Source organism: Balaenoptera physalus, assembly GCF_965194825.1.
Source record: "Balaenoptera physalus genome assembly, chromosome: 6".
Lineage (NCBI taxonomy): Eukaryota > Metazoa > Chordata > Mammalia > Artiodactyla > Balaenopteridae > Balaenoptera > Balaenoptera physalus.
The window spans coordinates 74,359,217-74,378,777 of NC_138885.1; the positions used below are offsets into that span (position 1 = coordinate 74,359,217).

Here is a 19,561-nt window from a genome sequence, read left to right on the forward strand (position 1 = left end):
ATAAAAATCATGTAAAATATGAGGCTTTAATTTAAGGAACTGCTAATTATCATTAGTATGTAAATGTTAATTGCAAACCTGAACTAGTTTTCATCTCCTGGACATTACTGCGATATGGCACTTTTAAAATTAGTGTTACTACCCTTTGACCCTAGTCAGTACTACTAATATTTTTTTAAGACCTCACCATATGTACACTACAGGAGTGATGGGGTGGGAATCCATGAAAGTCATACAAGATATCAGAAGTTTTGTCATAATCATTCGTGTTTAAAAGATGCAAAATAATCTTAAGTATCAAAATCACATCAATTTACCCAAAAGGAAAAGATTTTGTGTTACTGAGAGCAGGTGTCACACCCCAAGGCCTCCAAGGCCCAGCAGGAGCAGAGAGTCTGCTCAGTCTAAAGAAGAGGCAGCTTCTCAGCACCAGCCCACTCCCATCATCCAGGAGGCAGGCTTTAGAGGACCACATCTTCTGATTTTTCTAGGGAAGCCACAGGTCCTGATTTTGGGGAGAGTCTCCTAATTTATAAACACTCACAACTAGCATTCAATATATTTAAAAATTGTATGTGCCAAACAAAACAGCCTATAGGCCATAATCAACAGGGGGTCCTGGTTCCCTAAGTTTAGGAAGCTCCAGAAGTTGGTGAATCCAGAGGCTGAGAATACTTTTTGCATCAACTCCCTCTACCTCTCAGCCTTCCAGCCCTGGCACCTAGGTGGGGTTCAGCGCTAGGGCTGCACATAGCCTTGGCGATCCAGGTCCACCCCAATTAGAAGAAACTCCAGGATATGAGATATGACCCAGGTCATTTTTGGCTGGGGGTATTATTTTGTCTGAACTGATTCCAGAGGCCATCAGTGTGGTCACTGATTCAGAGAAAAGTGATTATACGTACTGAGGACCAACTTCACATCAGGTAATACATTGGCTCTTTTCTGTTAAATTCCCAGAATTCTGTAAAGTAAGCATTAGCCTCTTCCTTATATATGGGGAAGCCAAGGTTTCATTTGAATCTTATCTGTATGATTTCAAAGACCTCTATGAGCAGATTTCCAAACATTCTGTGAATGTAATTATAACTCCCAGTTCCATGCCTGTCTACCAACCGAGGTGTGTGTGGCCTAAAAGGGAACCGTAAAGTCTTCCAACACAGCATCTAACTTAGTACAAAGAACTTGCCTCTTCCATATAGTATGTCAACACTTGAACCCTGGAATCGTGCATCCAGTTATAGCACATGTTAACTCATTGCTAGAGTTAGTAGAAATGGCCTTTCTATGAACGTGCTCTGCTACAAAAACCTTTGCAATTTTGTCATAACACATTCTGTGTTAAATATTTTGAAACTATAACAAGTGATAATTACAACAATAAAGTAACATTTAGTGAACAATTACTATGTACCAGACACTGTTGTCAGCACTCTCCATGTATTAACTTCTTAAATTTGAACAATAACTGTATGCAATAGATACTTTAACTCCCAATTTACAGATTAGGAAACTAAGACATAAAAAGATTAAGCAACTTTTCCAAGGTCATACTATAGTAAGTTATGGAATGAGACAATTTGGCCTTAGAAACTACACTACACTACTATTTGATATATTAGACTCCTTTCTTATATATAAAACCTAATGAAAATAGCCTTATGAGAGTTTTATTATTTTGGAAATCAGTTTACCAGTTGAATCACTGTGGAATTAAATAAGTGAGAAAGGAATATATTTATTTATCTTGACAACTACTAGATCACTAAGATCATCTCAAGATATAGTTACTCAACCTAGGGAATATGCTTATACAAACATATCGCAAGAGTCTAGATATTACAAGAAAAGGCAAAAAATAAACTTTTTATAATGAGTTAATTTAACCACACTTAAGAGCTACCCTAAAACATAAACCTTTACAAGTGGTACACCTTGTGTTTTCAGAATAAGTAAACTCTTTCTTGCCATGACCCAAAGTAGAGCTTTTCTGTCTAGAAACGTACAACTGGGGGCTAATATCTTACTTCTCTTTTTTAAAAACTGACAGGAAAATTTTTAAATGTTTGTGTATTTGTCTATCAACCCATATCATTATTGAAATGTTTATTATTGCATTTTTGACTTAAAAATTTTTTTGAAAAGAGATACTTTTTTTAAACCTTATTTAGTAATACAGATATCATAGTGGTGATAAAATGTTAGTGCAGGCCAAATAATATCTAGATTCTCATGAAATTAAAAGAAGGAAAAAACTATAATTCAACAAATTAAAATTTTAAAATGCTGTGAAATAAAACAGGAAAGTATTAGTATATGTATAATTACATAAGAGCTACAGATTAGCTTAACCGTTTTCACATTCATAAATCCAACTGTTATCGCTTCAAGTCTATACACCCAATACTACACTTTTCTTTGCCTTTACAAAACTTCCTATTCATGCCCAGTGTAAAGAGGGGTCAATATGGAAATGGACGCTCCTGCAAGCTCTAGCAGTGAATCTGAGAGTATTTGCTAGAACACACTGGAGCTGCACACAAGCTGTCATGAGAACTGATACACTGTTCCTGTTGGCATTAGGAATATATCACAATGTGTCTTCATAGAAACATACGCAACTCATTAAAAAAACTCCAAAAACTTAACAAATAATCTTCTTAAACATTATTTACTAATCATTTTGCTTTACTGAATAATATATATAGAATTTCTCTTGGATCTTAAAACTCTCTGTCTGGTCTGTGTCTAGAAAGCTTTAGATGATTTCCTAGTCACTCCCTACCAACAGCTCCACTAGAGTCGGGCAGAGATGCTTCAGGCTCAAGTTGAGCTCCTCTTTCATCAAAATACCATAGAATCCTGGGGTTACCTTATCCCGTCCTTGAGTCTTTTGTATCAATTTCTCAAAAAGTCCTCCTATAGCCACTCTTTGAACAGATTCAGGAACAGGGAACTCATGAATATAGTGTCTTCCACTTTCAAACAATTCTACTTGTTAGAGAATTGTTCTTTGGAAGTGCCTACAGAAACTGTTTCCGTTGTTCTCCTCATATGTATACTTCTCTATGTAATTCTAAGTAGAGTGACTTAAAATTACTATTTTATTAAGATAGTTATCCCAACCACCACTTCTTCTCCTAACTGGAAAGGCTGGGCTCAAATAAATAAATAAATAAATAAGCTATTTAAAGGATCTTAGAAATATTAGACAACTTGCAATAGAAATTTTAAATTATTATAAGTTCTAATGAATTCAGCATGCTGTACAGCAGTGGTCCCCAACCTTTCTGGCACCAGGGCCCTGTTTTGTGGAAGACTACTCTTCCATGGACGGGGGCCGGTGGAGGTGGGACGGGTTCAGGTGGTAATGCAAACGATGGCGGGGATGGAGAGCGGCAGATGAAGCTGCGCTCGCTTGCCCACTGCTCACCGCTTGCCGTGTGGCCTAGTTCCTAACAGGCTGTGGACTGGTACCGGTCCTCAGCCCGGGGGCTTGGGGACCCCTGCTATAGAGTTTAGAAACAGTGAACTCACTGGAACTCAATTCACATAATGGTTAGGCCAAACTACTTGGTTTAAAAAAATGTAGGTAATAACTAAAGGATCTAGATAACTTGCACTGCCACACTGCAAACTAACAGCACCTGCCGTGTGGAATAAACAAGAAGTAAGTATGTTCAGGTAAAGAGAAAAGCATTACTTGTTGTGCCTAAGCTAGAGTCTTTCATCATTCTGCAAAGTTCTTCTTGATCCTTGTATAGTTAATTGCCAATGGAACTTATTTATAGACACCACATTTATCAAAACATTTCATAATGTTGACAGGCAAGACCAGGTCTAATACCTACAATACCTGTTATTCTTATTATTTATATAATCACGTTTTGAAGCAAGGACTTATTTGCAATGCAACATCTCTTATATGCTCACAAGCTGTGCTTCAGGACTATGAAGCATATTAAGGTAGGTAGCTGGTAGGCATGATTCCCCCAATTACTTTTCTTAAATTGTCTACTTGCAAGATAATTTCCTTGATGTAGCCTATTAATCACTCTGTCTAGCTCTAAGTATAAAGCTCTGAAGTAATCTCCTACCTCATATTCTTCATGTTCAGTATTTATACAACGTTGCCATCTATATTTGCTCTCCTCAATTAAATTCAAATGCTCGAGAGGGTGTGGAGAAAAGGGAACCCTCTTGCACTGTTGGTGGGAATGTAAATTGATACAGCCACTACGGAGAACAGTACGGAGGTTCCTTAAAAAACTAAAAATAGAATTACCATATGACCCAGCAATCCCACTACTGGGCATATACCCAGAGAAAACCATAATTCAAGAAGACACATGCACCCCAATGTTCATTGCAGCACTATTTACAATAGCCAGGTCATGGAAGCAACCTAAATGCCCATCGACAGATGAATGGATAAGGAAGATATGGTACATACACACAATGGAATATTACTCAGCCATAAAAAGGAACGAAATTGGGTCATTTGTAGAGACGTGGATGGATCTAGAGACTGTCATACAGAGTGAAGTAAGTCAGAAGGAGAAAAACAAATATCATATATTAAAGCATATATGTGGAACCTAGAAAAATGGTACAGATGAACCGGTTTGCAGGGCAGAAATAGAGACACAGATGTAGAGAACAAACGTATGGACACCAAGGGGGGAAAGCCGCAGGAGGGTGGGGATGGTGGTGTGATGAATTGGGCGATTGCGATTGACATGTATACATTGATGTGTATAAAATGGATGACTAATAAGAACCTGCTGTATAAAAAAATAAAATAAAATTCAAAAATTCCAAAAAAATAAATAAATTCCTTTTTGAAAAATTATGTTTTACTTACCAAACTTTCTTCTTCATCCAATAATACTTTTCTCACCAACAAATATTAAGCATTTCTGAAAAACAACCCTACTAATTCTGATTGCATCACTTTCCTCTCTAACACATTCTAATAATTTTTCAGGAAGAGCAAAGCCTTTCATTTCAGTTGAAAAACCCAAATGCCCTTCCTGATACTGTGAGTCTATTGTTGCCCCCCTGCCCATTACCATGTTACACAAATAATTCACATACCTGCCACCTTTTAAAACTCTGAAATATCCACCCTTGCAAAAAAAATCTTCCCTAAAAGAATGTGATTTTAATCTTGTACATCAATCCAGCACTTTAGCAAACTGATTCACCTAAATTTTAAAAATGTCAATTAAAGTATATGTCACTTGCCTTGTTTCTAATGTTTGCATGCCAGTGAACAATTTCTACATACTCCAGCAATGTATTGCAAACAACAGTTTCTAATGCCTACTGTGAATAACATACTTATTTGGTAGCTACTAAATTATAGAAGATAAGTAAAATTAGCATATTTTTTCATCCTGAAAAAAATATATTTGTTTTTACAGAATATTTACACTCAGTCAATCATATCCAAATTAACCAGTGGGTAGCTATTAACACTATCAATAAATTTGCAAAAAAGGATCATAGTATAGTTATATCACACAATCAATATAATATCTTCCATCAATGCTTTTCTATATACTCACAGGGTTAAAGCCAAGAATTAAGGACTACAGAGGCAAATGTATACACATTAGGTAAGAATAAGGTGATACACTGTGATTTCTCAGTACTTATATTTATATCCCTCCTTTTGCTTTCCTATGCCCGATCCTGCGAGGTGGGTGACTATGCTGTAGTACATTATTAGCATTAATTGTTATTACACAGATACAAATGAACTAGAGCCTAATTACATACATCACAAACATTTAAAAATTGTAAGTCTCAAATATGTGGCTAAAAACTAATGAAAACATTTAATAACATAAGCCATATGACATATATAGATTAATAATACAACCTACCCATCAAATCCCTGTAGTTCACATTCTTTTAGCAGTGACACAGCATGCCCTTCATATTCTGTTACTATATGAAAAAAAAACCAAAAAAACACAGAAAAAGATGAAAGTTTTAAACAAATGATCTACACTTTTTAATTTGGTTTGGCAAAATAATATGCTAAACATATGGTCAGGTCGTAAAACAACATTTATTCTTGAATATTTATATTTTAATCATGGGAAAGAGGATTAAGTGTCACTTGCCTGTTGTGTTTTACAGCTTTATGTAAAAGAGGGTCATATATTTGTTCCAACTACATAAGTCATTTGGGGATATCCCATTAGATAATTTATCTTGGTGCCTGTCTGTTTAGTGTTCCCTAAATAAGACACATTTCCTTTAAATCAGAAGCCTAGGAGCAGCAGTATTTTGAAAATAAGGCATATTAGCTGGCACCAAATAGTCAATGTTAAATCAGTTTGGCAACCTTACATGAATAAATTAGTTGAAAGGTTAGTGTAAGATTTACATACTAGAAGAATGTGTGTCTGGAACTGCTAGACTAAAAAGAGGAGGAGTTGGATGTGAAAATGTGAAGCAAAGCCAACACCAAGGATAACAGACCCAACGCCAAGGAGGGTGGCACACAGGCCCACCAGAGCCCAGATTCTCTGAGGAAATGAATCTGTCACTCCCTATTGCTGCCTCTACAGTCATGATGCCCTCTGCAGTGTCGCAAATGCCAGAGAAGACAGGATAAACTGGCACACTGCAGATGGCACCAAGCATCCCAACCACATTTAGCATTTTCTAGGGCAGCTTTGCCAGAAGAGACAGCCCAGCTGTACCCACCCATCAAAGATTTCTGCTGACTGACATGACACTGCAGATGGATGTTTTTGTGTAAGAATGTGCATCATTATATGCAAGATTACATTAATCTTTCATGCCTGTCTGTCCCTGGTGCCAGCATGGTTCAAGCTTTCCCTACAATGTTTTTAGATATTGTTAAAAATTATCAGTCTTGGTGTCTAAAAGAATCATTCTGTATCCAGCAGCCTTACATTGTAATTCTCCCACAGCTTATTCAAATGCTGTTAACATTCACATAAATAAAACCTCTCTCTATTAAATTCTATTCAGAAGAAAGCTACAAGAAAATGAAATATAAAATATTAATATTAATAAATTTAGGTTATCATAAATGATTGTGTGCTGATCATTCATCTATAACTTCAGCAAGTAGTTGCAACCTTAAAAAGCAAAAATAATAAAATGTCTTACAAACACACATTAAAAATAATTAAGGATGTTAGGAAGAAATATTTATGCTGAGAATCAGTTTATCAAGTCTCGCTTTTATTCCAAAGCTTACTTTCGTAAAGCTTTTCAAATCCAAAACAAAATTAGCCTTACAATTATCTTGTAGCTGAATGCTATTTTTACTTAGGAGAAATTCTGAAACAATAGTCTATTTCTTCCTTTCATCTTGCAGGTGAAATGTGACTATACACTGATGCAAATTATCCAAGAACAGTAATTTTTTTAAGTGACATTGTAAAAGTTAAATAAGATGACTGATCCGGAAAAACAGACGGAAAAGATGACTGAAACCTGACCACAATATAGTAGGACAATGAACAAAGTTTATCAAGTCTTTGGCCTCACGGAGGTTACATTCTGGAGACAGAGGATAGATATGCACTAATTTTTTTCAATGAATGTGCAATATAAAGTAGTATTAAGTGATTATAAAGAAAAATAATATAGGGGAAAGATAGAGAGTAATCTGAACTACTACTTGGAAGGAGTAGAAGAAATCAAAATATGTGTTTAGACAGTGTATTATGGGCTCTGGAAGCAGAAAGAACCAGATTCAGATCACTCCACTTCACATAGACATCAACAGTGGGCTACTGGGCAGCTGCCGTTTCAAAAGAAAGTTACTAGCCTCTTCTTTCAACTACTTTCCTTTGCCAATGACACTGACACCCCTCTAACATAGGAAATTTGGAGTTTTCATCGTTTACAACTCTTTGAACACACAGTTCTCACTGCTGGGATCCCCCATGCACCCCAACCTTCAGTTTAAATATTACTACCTTCCTCCAATATTGTCTTTCTGAGGAAATGTCTTGAGGTTGATACTGAATGTTGAGGAGACAGGCTGAAGTCAAATCAGATGAGTTCTGATTTGAACATAAGGAAACATTTCTTGGTCTGGTGATAAAATTCTATAATGGGATAAGGTACTGAGATGTCATTTTCTTTCCTGTCCCTTAGGTACTTCAAACTTCGTAAGTTCAAAATAGAATCCATCATTTCCACCTTCAAATATACTGCCTTTCAGTTACACTGTTCTTTTTTGTGTTCCATCATCCACTCCCCACTACCCAAGATAAGAAAATGTCTTCTTTCTAGAGTATCCCTTTCTTTTACTCTCCAAAACCCCTCCATGCACAAGGCCAGTGGTTTCTGTCTTTTAGTTTATGCGACTGCATCCAACATTCCTCAAGCCAATGCCCTAGACCTAGTCACCACCATCTTTAATATGCAAACTACATCAGCCTCTCCTCCAGTCTCCCTCTAACATTTATCCCACTCTAGCCAGAATGACCCTTCTCAAGCACATGTTTAACCACATCTCTTCCCTACATAAACACCACTGATGACTATTCATTGTCCCCAGGGATAAAGTTCCAACTCCCTAACTGAGATCCTATTATTAGAAATGGGATTGGTCATATATATACATAATTATCCTAGGGATAATAAAAAGAACTTTTCACCCATAATTCTCTCCCTCTCCAGCTGGATCTGATTCGTGGAACATTTACGATCCAGATTTTTATTAAAATGTAGGTAAAACTGGAAGTGAGTAATGCCTCCGCGTGCTAGCATCTTTTGTAACAGTTTTATCAGATTACCTAGCTTTCTGCTCTGTGAGATCAGGAACAATTAGAGGCATCTCCATGGAAGGGAGGGCTTCAAGTAGAGACATAAAGAGCCAAAGAGAAAGAATTCAAAGAGAAGACTTGGTAAAAGTGTCAAAAGTTAAACACATGCTTCTAGAAGGAGGAAAAAATGTGAAAATAAACCCCACTCTTCTGAAAACTCTGCCCAGGGTCAGAAAGGAGGTAAAATTATCGGGTGACTAGGCACTCCCATGGGCCCTGAGCTGGCAGAGATCAAGGCTACATTCAGAGAAGTGTCTCTGACCACGATAATGATAATCAGCACGATAAGGTCTAGCAGCTTTGTTACTACCAAGATTGACTGAAGGAGGTGGAATTGCCTGTCTTGAACAAGAGAGATCACGGGCAGACATGAAATCTGTTTTCAAATACCTCAAAGCTCATGGAAAACATATTTCATTTATTTTGTGTCACTACTAAAGATAACATCAACACTGAAAGTCACAAGGTGGCAAACGTCAGCTCACAAGTTCTCCTTGCAGTTTATGCCTTGCACAAAGGCATTTGGCAAAGGGTCAGGTAGGTTTGCAATCCAGCCAGTACTCCTACTCAGCATGCGAGGTGACCTTGGGCTACATCAGCCCAGAAGAAAGACCACCTTTTTGTAAGTTAGCACAAAGGAGGTGCTCTTTTTTAATATGACCCTGAACTCCAGTTGAGAATATCCGTCAGTATCGTCCAGTAACGGCACACACTGACTCCATCACAGGGCGCCCAGGCCGAGGCTGGGTGTCCTTCCACCAAGAGTGCCACGTGACTACACTCCACTGTACGAGGGAAAATGAACTAGATGGCCTCCAAAGTTCTTTCCAGTTTAATTTCTCTGCTGCCTTGACTTTTTCACTTTATCGTTCTATGAATTATCGTATGAATCTATGATGTCCAAAATTCCTCTCACACCTTTAATAGTGTAATTCCGAAAGTCTGCTCTGAGAGGAAGAGAAAGAAATGGTATCATATGCCATTTGATTCACATATCAAGTTATTAGGAATAAATAACTCTCTTTTTTTTTAGGTTCTTCCAGTTCTTCTGACACCCTGCCCCCCCCCAACCTCTGGAAATCTGTTCTCTGTATCTACATGTTCTGGTTTCTTTGGGGGAATTTTTAAAAAATATTCCACATATAAGTGAGATCATATGACATTCGTCTTTCTCTGACTCATTTCACATAGCATAATGTCCTCAAGGTCCATTTATGTTGTCCCAAATGGCAGGATTTCCTTCCTTTTTATGGCTGAAGAGTATTCTGTGGTATGGCATGCAAATATATATATATATATATATGTATACATACACACACACACCACATCTTCTGTATCCATTCATCAACTGATGGACACTTAGGTTGATTCCATGTCTTGACTGTTGTAAATAATGCTGCAATCAATATGGGGCACAGATATCTGTTTTGAGTTAGTGTTTTTGTTTCCTCTGGATAAATACCTAGAAGTGTGGAATTGCTGGATCATATGGTAGTTCTATTTTTAATTTTTTGAGGGGCCTCCATAGTGGCTGCACCAATTTACATTCCCACCAACAATGCACGAGTGTTCCCTTTTCTCCACATCCTCACACTTGTTATTTCTGGCCTTTTTGAAAATACCCATTCTGACAGGTGTGAGGTGATACCTCATTGTGATTTGATTTGCACTTCCCTGATGATTAGTAATGCTGAGCGCCTTTTTATGTACCAGTTGGCTATAGGCATATCTTATTTGGAAAAATGTCTACTCAGATTATCTGTGCACTTTTTAACCAGATTCTTTTGTGGGGGGTTTTGCTATTCATTTTTTTTAAATGTATAGAAAAATTCTTTATAATGTATTCATCTAGCTATAGTTTTTACATCATGCCTCATTTATACAGCACTATCTCTTAATGAATTCATCATCATACAGAATTTATTACATAATTCATATTCCATTTGGACTCGGCAGTGCACAGAAGATATGTTAAAACAATGGTCATACTGGACATGCAGAAAACATGTACTCTTTCTGCTTTATTCTTTCATAGAAAATACTTTTTCAAAGTTTGAGTTGAATCTTACTGTTACATAATTTATGAAACTGAAATCAACTGCATTATGACCATGTTTCTATAGTACTTTATAGTACACAAGGTAGTTTTAAATACACTACCTTATTCAAACTATAAAACTATACTGTGAGATAAGCAGGAAGATTCTAAAACTTTTCAGATACACACATGTTTATTCAGTCCTTCACATAAAACAGGAGACATTTTTAATATAAATATTTAGCCAATATACATATCAAAATGGTTTTATAAGCAAAAGATGCAATTTTATAATTTTGCCTGTAGGAGGAGTGTTAGGCAGCTAATAATTAGCCGTGCTACACAAATATATAAATTCTATATTTGCATTTATGTAATATTCTAATTTTATTTTATCTTAAACTAAATATAATAAGCAAAAACATCTAAAATTCAGGGGAAAAAAGTCCTAGAACATAACATTTTTCTCTCCAATATACTTGTTTTAAGAAGGAAAGCACATTCCTATCATTTCCTCTACCTTAGTTCAGGCCTCATAGGCTGGTTTCCTTCCTCCAATCTCTCCCTCTTCTCTTCCAATATTTATTCTGATGACATAATCATCTTTGCTAAACTAGATTACAACACTATGATAAAAAATGTACACCACCTCCGAATCAATGCATGATGAGTAAACTCCTGAGCGTAGCATAAAGATTCATCCTTAATCTGGACTCAGACTTCCTCCTGTGCACTTTGTTGGGAGCCTTCCCAACTTCAGTTCAGGTGTCCTCAGCCTTTAGGAGAAGGGGGTCCCACCCTCATCCCATGGGAAGGGTCTTGATGCTTAAGAGAGTAAGTGCTCCAGGTGGGGTATATGTACTACATTAGGATAGTCAAACTGATAGGAAAAAATTTTTAATCCTTGTTCAGGATTAAAACATGTTGAATCCCTTGCATATACACACCTCTCCCCACCTCACTAGATTTGAATAAAGAAGAAATGAATTCATTGGCACCATTTTACAATGATGGAAAGGACCATATTTAAGATAAAGTCAACGTTATGAAAGAACTACCAAAACACTATGGGTACGGCGCACACAGCCACACCCACTTGTATGTGCTGCTAGCGTGCCTGCCTTCTCTCACTTTTCTTTTCTGCTATATATATATAGTAAATATGTATATTTACTATAACAGGAAACCATTATTTGCCTTCTCTGACTTTCTAAAACTGTCCAGTTCAAATTCTTTTCTTGGGTCTTCTGATCAAACTAAATAAGACCCCTGAGACACCATAATTCCTTTATGTATATCCCAATTATATCTACTTTAAATATCTATTTTAATCCCTAATAAATTAACGGTCACTCAAGAGCAGGTAGTAGAACTTATCCATCTTGCATTGTGCATAGTGTTGAACACAAAGCATTCAACAAGAGATTCTTGAACTGAATGATATGTAGTAATATCCATGTAAAACTGTTTTGGATACTAAATCAATGAAACAATAATTAAATGTTATTGGGTTCACCAATAAGTTTATTCAGCTTTTAATTGGCTCATCCTAATATGAATTTCAAACTTTCCCTTCTTCCAATCCTTGAAAATCTTCAGGGGAAGCAACAATAGATCTGAATCGTTTCTTTTTCTTATAAATCACCTCCAAGTAAGACAAAAGCCACAAAGATGAAAGATTAACTCCTTCACTACAATTTTATTTTAATTCAGAAACTCCTCTTGAGTTTTTCATGGTAGTTTCTCTCCAACCTTCATTGTAGTAGATGCCTTTTGGGGTGGATGACCTTCTCACAAAGATTATTGTTGCTGCTTTTTTTTAAAGGAATTTCCTTCTACCCCATCCATCAAGTCATGAGATGTAGGTTTATAAACCTTATTTACATTGTGAGACCCATCTCCCCTGGTGACAGCTGAGCAAAGCCAGGTCACTCTGAATCCCTTCCCTAGGAACTTATAATTGGGACTAGGAGATTCCAAGTACATTCGGGCCTTGTATCCTGAGTAGGCTTATTATGTAATATTCTTCATCAATTAAAATTTACTACAAATTTACACTGTGTGTTAATGAAGCTACACAGAAATAAAACCAGAAGAACTGAGGGTGTGATTCACTATAACATCAACCCTCCTCACCCCACCCCCGTGGGAAAAATAAGAGTCTCAAGGAAACAAAGGAATCTGGTCACCAAATTTTAAAAGCTGAAAAGAATTTTACTAATCTTCTTTATATGAACTTTAGCATTAGCAAATTTCTGTCTTCCTGGGCACAAACCTAAGCACCCTTCTTATTTTAGACAATGAATTTAAGCTTCTGGCTTCTCTAAATTCATCTAAAATCAGCAGTTAAGTGCTTAGTTTTGACCTAACCAGCAGGGGTCAGAGTCAGAACAAAAACTACCTAATGAAGGATTCCATGGAAAGACATCAAACATTTAAGTGAACAAAAATCAATTGCTGCTGAACTGCAGAGATAATGTTTAAATAGCCAACATCTCAATGAAGGTATCAAAACGTGTGCAGCCCCCTTAAAAATGATACCTAATAATTTTTAAAGTCTGAAAAAAGGTTTAAAGAGAAAATACTGATATTCTAATAAAAATAACACAATTAAAAGAAAACAAAATAATTGAATTATAATCCTGGAGCTGGCTGCAGTAAGTTATCGAAGCACATAAACAAGCTTTAGATATTACAAGTAGCTTCCTAAATTTGACTCAAGAACAAACTCAAGGTTATTTTGCTTCCTCAAGTATGATTTTTTTTAGAGGTGAAATTATATTCTGAAAATACTTACCTGTTACATCTGTCTTTATTCCCGCAATCTTCAACAATGGTTCAACCTTCTCATAATAGACCTGAGTAGCTTCTTTTTTGTGGCTTTGGGGGTTAAGGACTATTTTTAATGACTTCGGTCTGTCTGAAAAACCTAAGAGGAAAATATAAAGACAAAAATTATAGTCTCTGTCAGCATTTATTTTTTCTTTCCCTTTAAAACCATACACTAAGGCCAGTTAGGATGTTATACACCTATTTAATTAGTATTTGCTATTTTTATTTGAAATTCTTCCAAGAGTTTTCCTGAATATGGCATTATTTTAAAACATTTCACAGTTCCTAGCAGTGAAATAAGAATATCCCTCTTAAAGTAAGTCATGAGTTATAACAAAGCATTTAATTTATGAAGGAAAGTGTGAATGAAAGCGACTTCATGAATATTAGGCAATGATTAAGTATATTTACCAAATCACCGATAATATATCCAATGTTCCTTTAGCATTTGTTCCTGGGGAAGAAAGCAATGGACTATAACAGATTAAAAAGTCCCGTTCCTCTCCTTGGATAAATATGCTCATTATTGGAATTGGGCATTCCGGTAACCCCAGGGCTACCCAGGGCTGACCTGCTGATGAGCCTGGAGTGGAGGATGCAAGGCCAGGTCAGGGCCACCACCCAGAGCAATGCACGCTGGAAGCTAAAAAGAGGGCTTAGGTCGGAGTTCAAGCCTGAAAAGGGGCCAAGGGAGAAAGAACTCTTCCCTGGGGAATTGGGAAAGCAACGCCTCTCAGCGGGGATTCGGGAATATAGTGCTGCCTCACAGTTGGGGCTGAGATTTGATACTACAATTTTCTGGGCTTGCAAGATGCTTATCACTTAGAGCCCAGTTGGAGCAGGTGCAAAGCAAATTTTCCGTTGTTAGGAAGGGGCAGGAGGGGACAGAGGAGCCAGAAGAAAGCTGACGACTATTTCTTTCATGGTAAGCTCTTCTCACAGGGCCATGCTTCAAGGTTAGAAAAGCAGTTACTAGCATCCGTTTTTAATGAAACCGTTACTAAAGCCAAAAGAAAAATGTCCATTACACCCACGTCAGTTTTTGTGCCACAAGTAGAGACAATATTTTATTTCTTACCATATTTGAAATAATAAAAAATTTTCAACAACACATATTGTTTGAATTCAGGGAGTGTCTTGGCTGAGGACCAGACAGGACGATGCTGAACTCCTTACCTCTTCTGTACTTGGCCCTGGGATCCCATTTTGGTGAGAGACTTCTGCCAGTCTCCTAATCACCCAGTCTTGAAACCTCAAAGCCATCCTCAATTCCCTTTTTTTCTTTCAATTCCAACATTCAAATGAGTGCCCAGATTCGTGAGGTGATAACTATTTGCTTCCACGCCTCTGCCCTTCCTGGCTGTCTCACTCTGGCTCGGCGTTCTCCAGGACCACTCGCGGGTACCTTGCAGCCCCCCTTCCACCATGGCCTCAGACATCACAGCTCCCAGCAGCCCTGCACTGGTCCAAAGCACCGGGGCTCATCACTGCCTGTGGGGCAAGCCCGACCCCTGAAAATGACATGCAGAGCCTCCCCCAACCAACTCCAACCTATCCTCTCTCCTCCCTCTCACACATATTCAAGAAATACTTATTGAGCATTTGCACTGAGTACTGGGAAGAGGTGGAAAGTGATTAACATGTGTTCATGCTTTTAAGGGGGAAGACGTATCCACAAATAGAACCAGTACAAGACAGAACAGATTTGTTAACACGAAGGCACAAAGTGCCCTGGGAGTGGATGAGGGGAGGATGGTTAATTCTTATTAGGGATCCGGAAAAGGCTTCCCAGAGAAGGGAGCATGTGAGCACGGCTTTGGGCTCTGGCTGTTTTCACTACTTGCAATTCCCTCCTGCCTCACACTTCATCTTCCCCTTAGTGAAACAGCAGGGGTAGGGTCAGGGAGGAAACACCAAGCAGTGAGACCAGCACAGAAGATGCTCGAAGCAAACTCAGTGCAGAGGGTTTTCTGTTCCATTTCCACTTCCCCTTCACGACCCAGACCCACTGTATCACTTGCCGAATACCAGCTGCTAGGTCTTCCTCTGTTCAGACAGTTCACTGTTTCCACTCTGCCTCATCTCCAATCCTGTAAAAATCTGACCACTTTTTCAAAGCTCACCTCAAATACCACTTCCTCACTGATCACTTCCTGAGCACCAGCAGAATTCACCTCTCTGGCTTCTTGCTCCTATGTTACTCTCTGTACCTCTATTATCTATTTTTTATATCATTTATACAGAAAACTCTGATAAAGGACTCAGTGTCTCAGAACTCCCACTGACCAAACCTGGGACAACACAAAATGGAATAAAGACAGTAACATATCATACACACTAAAGTGACTTTTTAAAAAACCCAACTCCAGGAGTCAAACCGACACTAAATACACATAGAAATAAAGGAGGAAAAGGAAAAACGTCATCTTAGAGTAACAATTAATAAATACGGGAAAATTACAGAGTTAGAAAATCACTATTTTCAACCATCATAATAATGATGGATTTAGGCAAGAATCAGCAATGGATGCTAAAACCATCGGTGACAGTCAGTTGGGGAACAAAATATTTACTTATTCTTAAATTCTGTCCTTCCCTATTACTCTATTTACAGAAAGTAAAAAGGAATATTTACAGTAGGGAAGTCGGGCAGACACGTCCTCAGTCAAGTGGTCAAAGTTAACAACACTCTGAGTGATACAAACCGACACATGTGCCTCATGTACAAGATACACAGCACTAAGGACACACAACTTCTGTGGGATTCCTGCCCCAAGTGCATACATAATGTGGACCTAACAAGATGAAACACTCAGACAAACCCAAGTTGAGGGGCATTCTCAAAATACCTGCCTTAAACTTTTCAAAAATGTCAAGGCCATGAAAGACAAAGAAAAGCTGAGGAACTATTCCAGATTAAAGGAGACTAAAGAGTAACAACTAAATGCAGTATGTGACTCTGGATCAGGTCAAAACAAAACAAAACTGCCACGAAGGACAGTATTAGTGTCCTTTAACCAGGATGGACGAAGCAGATTAATCTAGGACTCACTTTTATTAAAACACGAAAAGAACCAGAAACTTGTTCTAAACCCCAGAGTCCAGACAAAAGATCCGTTTAAGTTTCCCTTCCCTGGTAAATTTGTTGGAATACCCTCATTTCTCCAGCAGGGACAGACCCAGTAAGGAAGGTGTCTAGCCACCAAATTGCAGTCCCCAAATGCTGTCATACAAACCAACTTTTATTTCCCCCTTTTCCTGTATCATGACTGTGGAGGAACAGATGTTTGTGGAAATGAGAAACAGTCATTTGGGGTTTGTGTGGATAAGCACATTGCAGTCGAAGGCTTGTAGACCTTAAACATATGTATAAAAGTGCACGCTATACGTCCCACCCAATCTTTGTGACACAATCTTCTTAAAATGGCAGGAAAGGGGCTAAAATTATTATTATTATTATTTTAAAATTTATTTATATTTTATTTATGGCTGTGTTGGGTGTTCGTTTCTGTGCGAGGGCTTTCTCTAGTTGTGGCAAGCGGGGGCCACTCTTCATCGCGGTGCGCGGGCCTCTCACTATCGCGGCCTCTCTTGTTGCGGAGCACAGGCTCCAGACGCGCAGGCTCAGCAATTGTGGCTCACAGGCCCAGTTGCTCCACGGCATGTGGGATCTTCCCAGACCAGGGCTCGAACCCGTGTCCCCTGCATTGGCAGGCAGATTCTCAACCACTGCACCACCAGGGAAGCCCTCCTAAAATTATTTTTAAAGACTTTCTAAAAGGATTTAAGTAAAATAATTTTATTTTTAAGCCTCAGTTAACAACAACAGCAATGAAAACTAAATTAATCAGAAAGTCCCATTCCTTAGACATTCTGGTCAATCAAGGGGTTTTTAAATACAAGTCAACAAAGCCAATTTTTTTTTTCTTTACCAGAGCATGTATTCATTTCCTCATTTCTCTTTTTCTTTTAGATGCATCTAATATGATGACTATGAAGTTAGAGTCTAAGTATACATGAATTAGGTAGCAATTTGAAATCAATTTAGAGATCAGGATGGAGATCTCTACCGAATAAAGTAGGATTTTTTAAACGTTCTTAATTAAGTGAAATAAAGAGACATAACAAATCTCCATCCCTCTCTCCTTCCATGCTCCCTCCTCAAGCCTCCTCCTATGCCATTCAGTTTCTTGAACTCCTATGTTCCCTCCACCACAGGGTCCTTGCACCTGCTCTCCCCACTAGCTGCCCACCTACACCAGCTGCCACCATAGCCACTTTGCCCAATTAACCCCTTCTTTTCTTTGTCTTGATCTTACCTCAGTCATTGTTTCTAGGGAAAGCCTACCATGGCTTCCTTGGCTTTGTGACTTCAGCTAGGTCATTTCCCCCTTATCATTTGTTCTCACAAGTCCATACACTTCCCAATCTTGATTCTTACACTGCTGTTATTTTATATCTATTTATTAATTATTCTTCCATATTAGACTGGAAACTCTCTGGGTTTTTCTCCACATTCTATTTCCTTAGTGCAGGGCACATAATAGATGATCAAATACTTGATGAGTGAATAAAAGGGCAGTGTTAGCTTTGGGTCATCTAGATAACAATAACATCCATTCATTTATTCACAAATAACTACATGCCTGTTATTTGCCAGGCAGGGCTCTAGAAGCTGAGGTTCTATCAGTGAACAAGAAAAGCCTCTGTCCTCATGAAGCTTCCATTCCAATGGTAGGAGATAGAAATAAACAAGAGAATTCAGAGCATGCTAAGTGTTAAAAAGTTCTAAGAATAAAAGTGAAGCTCAGGATCTAATGAAACTTAAAAGCTTTTGCAGAGCAAAGGAAACCATAAACAAGACAAAAGACAACCCTCAGAATGGGAGAAAGTATTTGCAAATGAAGCAACTGACAAAGGATTAATCTCCAAAATTTACAAGCAGCTCATGCAGCTCAATATCAAAAAAAACAAACAACCCAATCCAAAAATGGGCAGAACACCTAAATAGACATTTCTCCAAAGAAGATATACAGGTTGCCAACAAACACATGAAAGAATGCTCAACATCATTAATCATTAGAGAAATGCAAATCAAAACTACAATGAGATATCATCTCACACCAGTCAGAATGGCCATCATCAAAAAATCTACAAACAATAAATGCTGGAGAGGGTGTGGAGAAAAGGGAACCCTCTTGCACTGTTGGTGGGAATGTAAATTGATACAGCCACTATGGAGAACAGTATGGAGGTTCCTTAAAAAACTAAAAATAGAACTACCATATGACCCAGAAATCCCACTACTGGGCATATACCCTGAGAAAACCATAATTCAAAAAGAGTCATGTACCACAATGTTCATTGCAGCTCTATTTACAATAGCCAGGACATGGAAGCAACCTAAGTGTCCATCAACAGATGAATGGATAAAGAAGATGTGCCACATATATACAATGGAACATTACTCAGCCATAAAAAGAAACGAAATTGAGTTATTTGTAGTGCGGTGGATGGACCTAGAGTCTGTCATACAGAGTGAAGTAAGTCAGAAAGGGAAAAACAAATACCGTATGCTAACACATATATATGGAATCTAAAAAAAAAAAAGTCATGAAGAACCTAGGGGCAGGACAGGAATAAAGACGCAGACCTACTAGAGAATGGACTTGAGGACACGGGGAGGGGGAAGGGTAAGCTGGGACAAAGTGAGAGAGTGGCATGGACATATATACACTATTAAATGTAAAACAGATAGCTAGTGGGAAGCAGCCGCATAGCACAGGGAGATCAGCTCGCTGCTTTGTGACCACCTAGAGGGGTGGGATAGGGAGGGTGGGAGGGAGGGAGACGCAAGAGATAT

The 19,561-nt window shown here is 38.0% G+C and overlaps 1 protein-coding gene across 4 annotated transcripts in view; it reads right to left on the minus strand.

The window, feature by feature from the left end:
- The window catches only part of CERKL (CERK like autophagy regulator), a 156,641-nt gene that overhangs the window by 19,643 nt on the left and 117,437 nt on the right, over window positions 1–19,561 (minus strand). For all 4 annotated transcript variants that reach the window (XM_082466724.1, XM_082466725.1, XM_082466726.1 and 1 more), the window contains 2 exons: window positions 13,664–13,795; window positions 5,892–5,955 (listed from right to left, as the gene is read on the minus strand). In XM_082466724.1, coding sequence (XP_082322850.1) covers window positions 5,892–5,955; window positions 13,664–13,795 — 196 coding nt within the window. The remainder of the gene's footprint in view (window positions 1–5,891; window positions 5,956–13,663; window positions 13,796–19,561) is intronic.